This window comes from Thunnus maccoyii, chromosome 17 (assembly GCF_910596095.1).
Source record: "Thunnus maccoyii chromosome 17, fThuMac1.1, whole genome shotgun sequence".
NCBI classification, from domain to species: Eukaryota; Metazoa; Chordata; class Actinopteri; order Scombriformes; family Scombridae; genus Thunnus; species Thunnus maccoyii.
The window spans coordinates 18,182,921-18,198,411 of record NC_056549.1 but is presented as its reverse complement, the minus strand read 5'-3'; the positions used below and the strand labels follow the sequence as shown (position 1 = coordinate 18,198,411).

Here is a 15,491-nt window from a genome sequence, read left to right as displayed (position 1 = left end):
CCTGGCTCTGTTTTCCCCAGTACTTCTGGTTCTCATTACAGGCTTCACAATTAACTTATACTGCTTCATTATTGACTCAGCTGAACCTGCCTGAGAGAGCAGTGATTCTAGCCAGATATGGATGTGTGCTCGTGGACGCACAGACACACACATACACACAACAAAGGAAACCCACCTCCACTCTACTAGAGCCCACATACCCGGAAACCACATGCAAAGGTTCTATTTGTGCTGTTAATCAAATAAGTAGCCTTAACCATGTCAGTGGGTGATGTATTTGTGCTTATAGGTGGGAATTAAATGTCAGTAAGAATATAGCTGGAGAGCAGATAGGTCAACAACAATCTGAAACTTCCTTTATTGCATCACACACAAATCTGTCAAATAATGTCTAATTTCCCAAGATTTTCCCAGCCAGTTACACACACACACACTTGTCCTGAAGAAGCAATCTGGGACAGATAAAGGATTTGATAAATGATGGGCAATGATTGTGTGAGCTGTTTGTCTCAATATGTAAGTGCGCAGAAGAAAATATCTCTATACGACTCTCTTTCACATCTTTACAGAAGGTCAAGGCTATAAGAGGCCCTAAGGGGATGTTGGGAAAGTCAAGGGCCATAAAGCTACAACAAGAGGATGTTGTATCTCCACCCACGGTCATGTGTGTGTATGGCTGCAATAAGTTAATTCAAAAACAGCGCACAGGCACTCTACCAAATAGCGTTATGTTAATGAGCACATGAATGTTTCATAATTGGAGCCTTGCGTTGGCTAATGACTTTAAATAGTCATAAAAGAAAATTAAAGCTAAATGTAACAAAATGGGCCCAGCCAATTATTTTAATGATTGATTGGAAGAGATGTCACAAACCTCTAGCTCCTCAGCTCAAAAACGATGACGTGTTTGTCACATCTCCCTTGTGTGTGTGTGTGTGTGTGTGTGTCCGCACATATAGATTAGTGCATGTAAATGCAGATGCAGGGCTCATACCTCATCAATGTACTCTCTGGGAAGAGGTGCGCCTGCTGACACCTGAAAACAAAGAAAAATAATCACAAACATCAGTATTTTATCACATTTAGCTATGTATTATTTTATTTTCCATCTAGTTTTGAGTTTTTGTACACATTTATTTGTAATATAGAACTGCTGTAGTCTTGCCTTGTTCCCCTGTTTAATGTTTTCTTGGAAAAGCCAAAAAACTACTGCTGTTAATTTCCTGGGGTAAATTTCAGTGAATGGGATACAGACCAATAAAGAAATTCTAAGCAGATTTATACAATTGTTTTATTGTATGAAAGTTGGTTTTTCAAATTTGAATTTCCTGATGACTAAATGCACAAACATCTGCGGATTTCCAAAACAAACGAAAACCTTGGCCTGAGCTTTCAGAAATGCTGTGTTGCCCTTAAATGACCTTTGTGTACTTTATGTTGGCATTGGTGCATCCACAGTACTATAGGTATATTTTATCTCTATGGACGGGTGGCAGGTCAGCTTACACACTGAAACATTTAAGAAGTAAAAGGAGCCAAACCACACAGAAGAGAAGTTTGTCCATAAAAAAGGCACCAAAATATTCACATAACCTTGCTATGTGTAGAGTGCGATGTATATATGTGTTGTTTGTATTGTGGATGAATATGCACAAAGGTAAGTTTCAGTGATTGTATAAACTGGCTAATTATTACATTATATGGAGTTACAGTTATTTAATAGCGTAGTTGTTTATAACCATAGAAAGTACTGAGGGATGATTGTGACTGTGTAGTTAACAGTGTCACATGCTAGTTAAGGTTGTTAAGGACATCCATCTCATTGATTATTTAATTCTCTTGCATCAGAGAAGAATTGTTGAAAGAATGTAAAAGCCAAACTGCAAATTATATCAAGACAGCATGACAGAGAGAAAAACAGATGTGGTCATAATTCAAATACATCGCTGGGTTGACTGTGTTGTGTTACATTTTCAGTGTGTTGCGGTACAACTTACATTTGGACCTCCGCCATGCATCTTTAGCGCTCTAACAGTTGCAACCAGCACCACCACATTGGGCCTCAACCCCGAAGCCCGACATTTGATGTTGAAGAACTTCTCCATCCCGATGTCCGCTCCAAAACCAGCTTCAGTCACTGCACAGCAACAGACAGGAATGTTTTTATATAGCACAAGACAACAAAAGTACAAGTGTTAATATGTCTATCAGTAATTTAATCACAGTATTTTAAGATTCTGGCCAGCATACAAACATAATGTAAGCAAATTGTGATAAATCAATGATTGTTATACTATTTTCCATCCTTTTTTTCTTTTCTTCTTTTTCTTTGGAAATTCACAAATTAGTATTAGTATTAGTATCGAAGTATCTGCACCGTTCCAAAAACTGTATCAGCAGAGAAATTAAAACAGTTAGAGAAGTTTGACCAAATGTGCAATCAAATTTGAACTCCAAACGACAACTTTATATACACATGTCAGTTCAGTTATACATCTTTAAAGAATCACAGGGATAAGAGGGAAGTCAAACTGTGTTTTTGTGTGAACAGTAACACAGAACTGAGTGATGGGTTCACTGGAAGGGCTCTCAAAGACACAGAGGGCCTCTGATATGGACGGCCCTTCACACAGGCCTCTTGAACAGGCTCCAAACAAAGCAAATAGTCCACCTGGAATGACGGCCTTGTTAAGATAAGGTTTCCTGTTGCATGTGTGTGACACTATTGTACTACAACACTTGCTGGTTGGCCAGAACCAAAATTTAGGAGAAGACTGAGAATTATTTCACACCTAATCTGTTGACTGAGGTTTTAACAACTTCTAGTGTGTTTTCCAATTCAGTGCAGTCCGTTTAGCCTGGTGGGAACACTGTCATCTGAGCCGGGTGGGGAAATTAATTACTGCACGTACACCACCGAAAAAGGTGGCCCTTGGTCTGCTTCCAAGCGAACTCTGGTGCTGTTTGATTGTAGTGAAAATGTGTCATGAAACAGCCACCGGATTATGTAATACAGACATGTGACACTAATATTTATTCAAAAGCTAAAGAAAATGTACCATGACATGCAGTTTCTTTCCTCTGTTTCTAGCTGCCAGTCAGTATTTATTGCCAGTAAAGTCCAGTTTGAGTATAAGCTTCATGAGCTCTTTGTGACCACCAGAGAAGACCAATAAAGCCTTCAAGTACAGCGTGACTTGCCGTCAGTCACAGGAATAAACTTTGTTTTGATTTTCTCCCACAAGTCCATATAATGTAGATGGGTTACTAGTCTGTCCATGTGACTTCATGTTAAAAACTCTAAATTAGCAACATGTGAATCCTAAATAGACTGCAACTTAAATACAAAGATTGATCATTTCTTCCTTTGGTCTAGACCAGTTGAACCAAATTCCTGGTGTGTCAGCACGTGTAAATCTACATTGAATGCAAGTCTAAACCAGTTACATTCATGTACTAACCATATATTCTGTGTTGGCAGCCTATATGCACAACACAGTGGCCAACAGCTCATCCCCTGAACGTTTAATTTAATTAAAATGATAATGAAACATGACTAGGAAGCATGTCAGGAAACAAATCAAATTACTGTGATAAATGATATGCATGCGTTTTACATGCTGCTGTGTGCGAGTGTGTGCACGGATTTTATCTATGTAGTAAACGGAGACTTTATAGAGTGTAGTTAACCTTTAACATCTACAGGAATGATTTACATCAATTCCTTTAGGATGGAAAATCAAATATATCATTGATTCTAACAGAAAAAAAATCTATTATTCCCAATAATCCTTATTAGATAAACAAAACAACAAATTTACTATGACATATCAACAGAGAAGAAATTAACTGAAAACATTCATTGTTTGGTTATAAGACAACAACATATGGGACCTTTGGCAGGGAAAGAGTAATTCACTGTTTTTGGCTGACACAGAGCACATCTGTCTGAGGATTTAGTGAGAAAACAAGTGTTTCCATGAAGAAATGCGTCACTCCGCTTTGTTTGGATCTCTGCATTACTAGTGAAAGTGTGATGTATTTCACTGAGGGAAATTATTGCCAGAGGAAGAGAAGACAAAAGAGCTAAATTCAATTAGAAAGATGAGAAATCTTCTAAGGAAAAGAAAAGCAAAAAAGCATAATTTTATTACTAGGGCTTAACAGTTTCTAGAGGAATAAATTACAATATTAATGTAAAGCAGATATTGTGGTTTGGGGGCCTAGGAGGCATCAGACATGTCTTAACAAGTCTCTGAGTAAAGAGCAACAAATAAGGGATTAGCACACAAATGTAACTAGACTTTATTTGGCCACAGACCACTGACAGAGTGTAGTGTTTCTCATTAGCACCACATTAGAGTTTTGGTTCTAACCGGTTTGCAATTGAAAATCACGTTCTTTTCAGCAGCCTTAGTGGATTTTGAGATGAATTGTGTGATCTCATTCACAGAGAGCACTCACAAACACAAAAGGCAGAGCAATGCATATTTAAATCAGGAAATGAAAGAAAACGATATACGTAACAGCCAGTGCGCCAAGCCTTCCACTACCATATTACACCAAACAGGAGATTGACCCCAGAGCACGTCATGAGGAAACACTTGCAAGCTTCCTGTTCTGTGTGACAACCTTGAACTGTCCGGAGAGCAAGGGGGAAACGAGAGGTCAGTATTGTTGTGAGTGAAAAGAGAGCTGGATGGTGTTACCACCAGTCAAAGCATTGGTATCAGCACCCAAAGCCAACAAAAACACTCACAAACGAGGCTGGAAAGTAGGCTAGATCAACATGACCAACACTTCCTGTTAAGTTTACAATAAGCCATGTTGTACTTCTGAATGGGGCTGTAACTAACATTTTTCATTGGATTAATCTAATCCAGTTTCTCTAAAACTAGAAACCTGTGAAAAAAGTCCATCACTTTATCCCAAAGCCTGACATGACCTTTTTAAATTGCTCATTTTGTCCGACTAACAGTCAAAATCTCAAATAAATTCACTATACAACAGAGAAAAGCAGCAAATCTCTACATGAAGGTCTTTTTTCTTTACTTTTTGCTTGATAAACAATTAATTGATCATCAAAATAGATGCTGAGTAAATATCTGTCAATTCAGCACTACCTCTAACTTCATACTATCTGAGGGCTGTATTTAGCATTTATTTTAAATGGCATTAATGCATTTGCCTGTATATACTATAAAGTGCTGATTCTGATTCACAAACCAGTGCACATTGCAGGAGGAAATCTCTGAAACAGAATTAATGGAAATTGACTCCATTATAGAATACTTCCAAATGAATCCAAGTAAATCTCTTCACAAGTTAATCTTTTAAACATAAAACACTTTGTTTAAACAAGTTTAAGACAAGTTGAAGTATGGACTGTGTGAGATAAACAGGATACACATGGTTTTTTACAAAAAAAAAAAAAAAAACTGGGGCAGGGTTGGAAATGTTTTACATGCTGAATGCATCACAATTTCTCAGTGACCACTTCTCTAAAAGCCCAAATGATTTGTTGCTATAGCTTAGGGAGGCTTTGCGGTGTGGGAAATCTTATCTTTATCGTGGGGTTATCTGTATTCAATACTCCAGACTGTTAATTACACAGGAATCCCTCACATCTGGAATGTGGAATTCATCTCCCAGAAGCCCCTTCCAAAAGTAGCTTTTCTCCATTTTGAGTCCAGATTCCAAAGTGACTTGAAAAAAACCCACAATAATACTGAGCATGATGAAGCATGGCAATGAGTTTGTTCATACACACCCCCACAACCCTCAATGGGTTCACAAAGAGTTCATCTACTTAATTTACTACATAAGAGAAGTTTTCTGAGAGAATTATACTGAACTATATATTTCTTCAAGAAATGGTTATAAGGTTAAAAGCTGTTTATTACAACTTGGGTCTTATTTTCATATTTTTTTGGTTATAGTTCCTTTTAGTAATAAGAAACTGTGCTCACCAAGTTAATTGCCGAGATCTGGTAATGCAGAGATATTGCTTAATAAACCTGACAAGATGAGAAGCATGACCAGTCGAACAATCATGCAAGTTTTAAGCAAACTCACAGGTTAGCCAAACTAAAACTAAATGAAAGACCAATAGTAAAAATACGACCCAAATTGTCCATTGTAAACATCTACCACAGTTTACAGACCTACTTCCTGATTCAACTATGCCTACCGTAGTTGTTCATGTACAAACATTAATATGCAACATCGAATTATTACCAACATTTCAGCTGCACTCACTTTTAATTTTACTTCACTTTGCTTACTACCAATAAATTGGTTTAGATAATCAGATAAACAGTTTTACACTGCCAATTATCTAACTCTCATGTTTCTTCCCCGGTTGGATCTCTTCACCTCAGCAATTATTTTGTTGGTGAGTACAAATAGACATGATGGCCAAAACTACAAAAAACAGACATGAGTTGTGACAAATCAGAATTATTTTTTAACTTGTTGACGAAATCAGATCATACAAAAACAAAAACATATGTGCAGAAATATTTATTTTTTCAACTTTACTGTGATATGTTTTGAGGAAAAGATTGTGGCATCAGAGAAATGAGATGAGAAGAGGGAGTGGGAGTGGGAGAATGAGGAAGCAAGAGGGGGCGACATGCATCCCAGCTGCCGGGGGAGGAAAAGGAGGGAGGTCGAGTTCCTTGCATACCTGAGAGTCAGGTAACAAACACGCAGACGGGAAAGGGAGGGAATGAGACGGATAGATGGAAAACAAGTGGGGTAGAGGTGAAGGTATAAAACACATAACACACATATAAAACACCTCCCTGCCGCTCTGCTCCAGTGTTGTGAAACCCAACTCTCTACCCATGCTGCCTACACATTTGCCCATCGCACAGATGACAGCTGAGGTAAAAGGAAAAGGGTGATTGGGGCACATATAACATGTGCACATTATTGCTCTCACACAGAAACCTATGCTCACATATACAAATACATAAATATAATGCTGGAGAGCATTTTCATGTACATCAAATGCACCTGACCAGCCCCACAAACTCCAACACACACACACACATTCCAAACATATTTCTGCAGCCAAAGTAAATGAAGACAGAAAGAGAACAGCGGGATAGATAGACAGATAAAAACGGGAATACTCAAGTATGCTTTGACGTTGCAGGGATTAGTGTGGTTTACTCTAAAGCATTCCAGGGCCTCTTAAGATTATCAATCTGCTTCCTTCCTCTCTCCTGTGTTTTTTACGCAATCTTTCCACCAGTTTCCTAGAAAGTTACGCGGGAGCAGGATGCCAGGGCAGCACACTAGTCAACCAGATGCAGGTAGAACAGAGGCAGAACCAGAAGAGAGATGAATGTAGGCCAAAGGTTGCAACAGTAGGAAGGCAAGCTGAAGTTCATGACTGGAGTATATTGTAAATTATAGTTTAATCTGCTCCGCTGAGGAAGCTTCAACCTTAAAATTCCTCCACACCTGGGACTCTTAAACATTACACTTAATATCCTCTTGTCTGTCATTCCCCAAGGTTGTGTGTGATCTGTATGCATGGACTGTGTGTCTTACCGACAAAGCCGTCCCGTCCAACCAACTTCAAAGCCAGCTTGTCTGCTAGCACCGAGGAGTTGCCATGGGCGATGTTGGCAAAGGGCCCAGCGTGGACAAACACTGGCGTACCCTGCAACAATTAGAGCGGCACACAAACATGCAGGAGGAGTTGAGAAAACAGTGTAACCCACAGCAACTCAACTGGCCAAGTTTAAATAGGGAATAACCAGCTCTTTCATACAACATCTTTCAGTCAAACTTTCAGGATAAACATTCAAGTGTGGATGCACTTTGGCTGGCAGTATGTTTGTCTTAACAGTAGGCACAAGTTAAGAGGTACTTGACTAGCAATGCCAGCCTGATTGTGGGCCAGGCTTCTCTCCTCTGTTGAGAGAGTAATCCAAGAAGGCTGGAAACAAACCCTAAAAGCACCTCAAGTGCAAGTTTCTGTCTTGGCAGTCACTCAAGCTTGTAACAATTACTTTCATTTGATATTTACATTGTGCCTAACCTTACCACAGTGAACATAAACATAGCAGTGAGAGTACAAAATGCAATACACATGATAAAGATATGCAAACATATGCTCAGTATGCACAGATTTCATTTAAAAAGTAGATGTGTGGGAGAATGTACTCTACAAGACAGAGCAAAAGTAAAACTTCACCATGATTTGACATCTGCATTTGATTGCACTGAGAAGTAAAGTTAGTTACAATTAGAGGCGAAAGATAAGCTAATTAATGAGTTACATGATAAGTCGAGTGGAATCGTTTATTACTACTTTAATACATCCAGACCAGACAGGCTTTATAATCGGTCGCCATCTGCCAGATAACATCCGCAGACTGCTTAATGTTATTGAGCATAGTAGCAATTACCCAGATCCCAGCATGGCCTTAGTGGTTGAGGCCGAAAAAGTATTTAACTGTATATCCTGGCCGTTTCTACCTAAACCTTAGATAACTTTGGATTTGGCCCAAACTTCATAAGATGGATACAGCTACTGTACACTGCCCCTCAAAGCATAGTCAGAGTTAATTGGCATGGGTCTCAATCTTTTGGTTTAGGTAGAGGAACATGCAATGGGTGCCTGCTATCACCACTCCTTTCTGCATTAATCATTGAACCATTGGCACAGGTGATACAAGATGATACACTTATCAAACGGATAGAAAATCAGCAACAAGTCTATAAAATTTCACTATAAGCAGATGACGTTTTAGTTTATGTACCAGAAAATCTACGTTCAGTCCCAAGACTGATGGATTGCTTAGCCAAATTTGGAAACCTTTTAGGATATAAAGTCAATGTTGATAAAACAGAAGCTTTGGCTCTGAACTCGCTGATCACACACCAGATGAGAGTGTCATTCTTTTTCAGGTGGCCTAAGGAAGGTATATCATACTTGCACACCACTATACCACAAGACTTAGATAAGTTATATAATAAATTAATTGATAAGATATCTGCTGATCTTAACAGAAGGGCTGTGCTACCCCTTTCTCTCTCAGGTAGAATAGAGAGTATTAGGATGAATGTGCTGCCTAGGCTGCTATTTCTTTTTCAAACTTTGCCTCTCACTCCACCAAAAAATGTGTTTACAATTTTAGATCGCTTTGTCTCCAGGTTTATTTGGCAGGGAAGGTGTCCACGTATAAGATACAAAGTTCTACAGTTAAACAACAAGGAGGGTGGGGACTCCCTCACCTTAGGTACTTCTGGTTGACTTATCAACTAATGGCATTGACCATCTGGATTTCAGACAGGGTGGACACAGGTGGCTGGAGACAGTCTGTACTCCAATGCCTTTATCAAATGCTCCATTCGTTGAGAATAAAGTCCTAGAAAAGACCTTGGGTAGATGGTCAAATCTACTCTCATAGGATGGAGAGAGGTGCAGCGGACTTAAAGTCTCTTTAGTGATGTATCGGTTTTGTCAAGTATTGCTCATCTAAAAAGGTTTTGTACCCCTAAACTTACTTAGATTTGTCCACCAGCTCATTGAAGACAAGGAATTAAAACATTTGAACAGCTGACTAATGAATTTAACCTGCCAAGATCAGATTTTTTTTTTATTTTTTTTTTTAGATATCTTCAGATAAGAACGTTTTTGCTCAAACATCCAAATTGGAATAGCCTTAAGAAATCTGATTCCCCTATTGAACAATGCTTGATAAAGATTCAAGACAGAAAGCACACAAAGAGACCAATATCCAATTTATATAGAGCATTTTCTAGTATGAAACAAGAAAACACCCTTCATACTAAACAAAAATGGGAAGGGGAGCTTGAATTAGAAATTGGCAAAGAGGTTTGGGAAAATATCTCTTCAGAAAGTCATAAAGTCACTAATGCAAAGCTATGGAGAGAGTTCCAGTGAAAAATAGTTAACAGATTCTATAGACCCCCTCACATCCTTTCCAAAATAGACAAACAAGTGCATGTTGGAGGAAATGTGGAGAGGGGTCAGCAAACCATACACATAGTGAATAGTGTACACAGTGCCCTCTCTTGGATAACCTTTGGAGGGAGATATTTGATTTACTTGATAATATATTTTGTTTTCACATACCCAGGGACCCATTGCTGAACATCTTTGGGACAATCCCAGAAGCAGTGATGAGCAGGAAAAAGATACACTTACTGCATATACTAATAACACTGAACTCGCTTAAAAAAAAAAAAAAAAAAAGATCCTCCAACCTATGACACATGGCAGTCAGTAGTTAAAGGAATTTACACAATGGAAAAAATAACGTTCATGTTGAGATTGCAAAATGCAGAATTCACAGACCAATGGTCCCCTTGGCTAGAAGTGATGGATGAGGCATGGAGCTAGGCATGCTTGGGAAACTTTTGTGTTTCATCACTTTAGCTTTCTGGTGCTGTGTTGGGTAATTGCAGCTATTAAATGTCAGTGTTTGGGTTTTCGTATTAATTTTGGTATGTATCATTTTTTTTGGGGGGGGGGGGGGGGGGGGGTAATGGTTTTATAAACACACTGTTTCTGAATGGCACAGTCCCATACATAGAAGTGATGAGTTGATAAGGGGGCGGAGGGCAGCGAATGAGGGTAGAGATGTAGATGTGCATATGGTTAATTGGTTCTGATGGACTCCAGAATCTAAATGTCAATCTGGGCACTGCTTAGCAGCCTAGGCCACTGTCCAATGAAGTCCCGTTCCAATTGGTTTGGTGCTATTTAACCATCCGCAAGTACTGTGGTGAAGTTCGAGTTACTAGGACTACTACGCTACGCTATGAGCTAGGTTGTCAGGTTTGTCAAGGCTTTACGCAATGTAGTAGCGCGACGAGGTGAGTGAGAACTTACCTTAATAATAAGGTAAGTTAAGGTAAGTTATTATTATCAGTGAGATCAGTATGTGTTGAAGAGGTCTCTTCTCTTCATAGAAGTTTGTCAGTATCTGACAAAGAGCCTCAGCAACGGGGAGGTGTGCCCCTCGTTCTAGGCTTTCCCCCCCGATACGGTGGCTCCTATCCTAAAAATTCTAACGCTGTTCTCTCTCAAGGGACATTGATTAGTATTTCTAACATATTAGAGAATTATTAGAAAGCAAGGAGCCTTACCGAAATGTAGTTGAAGAAGCCTTGGATAAGTGAAGTAAAAAGGACCGAAAAGATGACATGTTTCTATGTTTCAATACATCAAAATGATCTACTTAGTTTTATTCAGCACAATAAGCAAAACACAATATCTCAAAAGGGAGTAAAAAAATGACTTAGACTTCTGTTCCTTGTTAAAACAAGCAAATAAAAATCTGCTGAAAAAAGATATTCAGCTCTCCTAAGAGTTACATCTTCTTTAATACAGCGGGAGCTGAGACAGGTTCTTCACTATATTTGGCCCATCAGCAATCTACACAATATACATTTTTAATTCAAAGCATTTAATTGGATATTGGAACATGCATACAATGTATACATAAGTGGGTACCAAAAATGCTGTTATAAAACTACATGAAGTGTGCATGCACAGAGAATGTGGTCTGTGTAAGCCAATATCCTGTTTTCTGAGAATCTATACGGATGAGTCATTGCTGGAGAACAGTGGAGAGTACCGTTATACCACTCTGTTATCTCTGACAAATTTAACCACAGTACATCACACACCTGTATCTAAGCAACAGCTCTCAAGTAGCTTTTCAGTCTGTGGAACAAAGCAGAGCCCTTCTCACTCTTTCTCTCTTCGTTCTCTTGGGTAGGGAGCTTGAGCAGAATGCACTTTTGACCTTTTATCTCACCTAACAGAGTGAATGACAACAGAGTTGAGTATAAATAGTTGGTGGGTTTGGGGAAGTGGCGTAAAATTGGGAGGAGAGGAACAGGGAAGTAAAGGAAGTTGAATTTCTATTTAGTAGACAGAAAATGATAGTAATAGGTGACTATTTTGATGATCGATTACCACTTTTCAAACAAAAATCGCCAAACATTCTCTGTCCCAGAGATGCTGGATTTTTGAGGCTGACTGATTTTAAAAGACAGATTACTTAATAGTTATTCTTACTTGCAGCCCTAGATACATTTTTCTTTCTCAGCTGGGGTGAAACTCTTGCAAAAGTCTACAACTATTGCACAGACTCACAGCTGCTGTTAGTGTACAAGCAGCAGATCTAATCTGTACTTAGTACTGAATAAAAGATGTTTCGCAGCGTGCATCCAGCTTACACAAGGCAAGGTGTCAAAGAATATGGTTGACAAGGAAAGGTCTACTCCACAAGATTACAATCCTTCTGCTGCACTCATGACAGACTAAAATTTGCTGAGAAAACTGGTCAAGAAGAAAACTGGAGAAAGCCAACTGACCCATTGTTACACTGCATGTGAATTCCGTGAGAGGGAGGAAAAAGGAAGGATGGGAAGGCCTTACACGATTTTCTAAGCTTTTGTTTGCATACCTCTCCCTCTGTCTGCATAAACAGCCTCCCCTCAGAGGAGTAAATCAACCATTTAACAAGGTTCTGACAAATGCTGCCATTTGTCTGAATAAACTAGTAGTTTCAAGATTACATCAGCCTCTAACTACATGAAGAGAAACAGGGGTAAAAAAAACAAACAAACAAAAAACCCCACACTTTTAGTACGTTTAACCTTTCAATGACACATTCCTTTCTCTATTCCAATGGAATTTAAACAAACGTAACATATTACGTGAATTTCCATGTGTGTTTGGAACTCCTGAACTTCAACTTGACCCAGTTCACGCCTCACAACTCTTTCCACATCTGGACAAAACGGGACAACGATTCAGGAAATAAATCAGTCAAATGAAAGTGATGACTGGAAATAAGTGGAAATAAATGAATGAGTGGACATGAGGATTATGAAGACTGGGAAGGGAAATGAACAAAAACAGGAAGATGGAGATCATGTCACCATTTCCTCTTCTTGTGCATCTCTTATACTGTTGGCTACTGCGGCTGCAGAACAGTACTAAACTAATAAAATGTTCCCAGCCTACGTTTTCACACAGAACAAAGACTAAAACCTGAAAGCCTGAGTCAAAGACTAGGCTGTGTGACCTGTGAGAGCAGCTGAAATACTGGTTATCATTTGATGTATTTCTTTCTTTGTTGTGTCTTGTATGTTATATATTTTACAAATGTTTTCAAACTAAGGGGTTAATGTTAGTCTGTCATTCAATGGCTGCTCTACATATCAACCTGCTGTGTCTATCTTTAAGCTGACTGTTGGCAGGCTACTCTCGTTAAAAGTTTATGTTGTTGAATTTCTGTCTGAGCCAGTGGTAAAAAAATCATACTTATTTAGATTTCTACATCTTGATCTGACAAATCTTTAGATGATTTATTTTCAACTAAATGAAATAGTAATGTTACTGTGTTATTCTGACATGTTTGTGAAGAAATCCTTCTCCTACACTCGTTGAACTCTTGAACTCGTTTTTATCTAAGGGCTATTTGCTGGACTTAAGGTTTAGCTACAGATATCTTCGTCTTAAGCCTACTGCCTTAGAAAATGTGTGGTTCATGAGCTACCTCAACTGAACTAATTTTGAAGGATTGCCCAACCATGAGGTCTCTGTGAGATCATCTGTGACCATACCGGTTTGTAAGAAGGGGTAAGAGTTTGTGGAAGTGTACATTTAGGGATGTGACTGTTTTTAACCTTACTTCTGGAGATGTACAAAGCTGACTGGTTTGTGTTTGCAATCTTTAGAGAAAGGACCGCCTGAACAACATGCTTTCTATTAAAAAATACAAGACAATTGTATTTTTGTATTCAGACATTTGTATAATTTTTACTGATTGTATAATGGATTGTACGGTGTTTACAACTGCTTCAACAATTAACAATGTTTAAGGCTCTCTCTTATGTCTTTGTGTGTTCTTGAGTGAACCATGAAAAGATTTCCACAACAGACCATAGAGTAAACATACTTCCTCTCCCCAGCAAAGATGCATCCAGCCGGTTCTGTGAAACTCCACGTAGACAGGATGTGTGAAAAACACAGAGAATGACTGAGGTCTACTTAATAGACACGTACACAGGGAGCAGGTTTAAAAACTATCCCATTTCCTCTTGTACTATGTCTCCTACAAACCCTGTCCCATCTAAAACAACACTGCTCTAACAACAAGCTCTAAAACACACACACACACACACACACACACACACACACACACACACACAGACTTCCATATGCCAGCTTTATTCACATGTGTGCGTCTGAATTCAAAACACACAATCACGAGTGAAGAGGGCACGAAGGGCACAGGCGGTCACAGCGCGATGGAAAATTCACATGCCGCTCTGAGACCCGGCTGGTGCCGATACCGGTTCCCTGACCAGAATCACAGGAAAACCACTCAGGAAACCGTTTCACACAACAGGACCGCAATGCTTCCTCCAAAAAAACAGAAAGTAACCAAATCTCTGCTGCATGCACACTCCGCTCCCTCTACACCCTTGAAAACACTCAATCTGGGACACACTGTGTTTATTTTCCCCACCCAATAGCCATGTAATCAAGCTTTCTGTTCAAAACCAACAGAGAACAAACAAACGAGAAATAGCCCTACAACAAAAAGAGAAACACAAAGCTGTTATCAGAGGCATGACTGCTAACATTGTGCGTATTGTAAACTTTCAGGACTTAAATCAATCCAACAGAAAAATACACTTGGCTTGTGCGGCAAACATTTGGCTCGCAACCCAATGTTTCAGACTGTCAGTGAGGAAAGCGTGCACTGAGAGCATCAACATCAAAGATAAAGCAGACGCCATAGACGGGATGTGCAGACTACAACACATTGACCAGACACTGGAATGACCGGATGAGTAATGCACCATTACAGTTAAAGGATAAAAGAGTCATTTCAAGGATAGAGAGGAAAAGAACAATGTTTTTAGATCACAAACTTAATACTTTTGTGAGACTGGCCTGTTGACTTACATGTAACTTACAAGTTAGGTAATAAGAACTTAATCATTAGCAATATATCACTAGTTAACCAATTAACCAATTTCCTCTTGTGTGACATGCTACCACTTAACCAGTAGACTTTACTCAACACTGGTTGGGATCCTACTAGTGAAAGTAGAGTCCCCGTCTACTTAATACTGTTGTGCTCATTGTTATTTCACTTGGAAGGGGGAAAGTTTCTTTGTGCTCACCTTCAATCACCGTTAAAGGCCTATTTGTGACATCACAAGTAGTTTGGAGCCAATCGTGGTCCAGTATGTGTCATATGTAAGTGTGATGTGGAAACTTGAAGCCTCCAGTGCTCAAACACTGAGGATGGTCACGGTGACCCTACATCACAGGTTATAGCTTCGGTGAGGACATGAGTTTTAAAAAGTGATTTTTCCTTATTGGACGGTTTTATTTGAGCATTTTTAGAGGCCTGAAGACAAACTGATTTTTTTTTTTCTTTCTCATCCATTTAATCATCTTGTGACTCCTC

General features: G+C 39.1%; 1 protein-coding gene across 3 annotated transcripts in view; it reads right to left on the bottom strand.

Moving 5' to 3' along the window:
• The window catches only part of mthfd1l (methylenetetrahydrofolate dehydrogenase (NADP+ dependent) 1 like), a 43,814-nt gene that overhangs the window by 12,147 nt on the left and 16,176 nt on the right, over positions 1–15,491 (bottom strand). For all 3 annotated transcript variants that reach the window (XR_006091929.1, XM_042389588.1, XM_042389587.1), the window contains exons 20-22: positions 7,564–7,675; positions 1,998–2,137; positions 995–1,036 (exon numbers count right to left, since the gene is read on the bottom strand). Coding sequence is in view for 2 of the 3 variants with exons in the window: in XM_042389588.1 (XP_042245522.1) it covers positions 995–1,036; positions 1,998–2,137; positions 7,564–7,675 (294 nt within the window). In the remaining variant the exon portion in view is untranslated. The remainder of the gene's footprint in view (positions 1–994; positions 1,037–1,997; positions 2,138–7,563; positions 7,676–15,491) is intronic.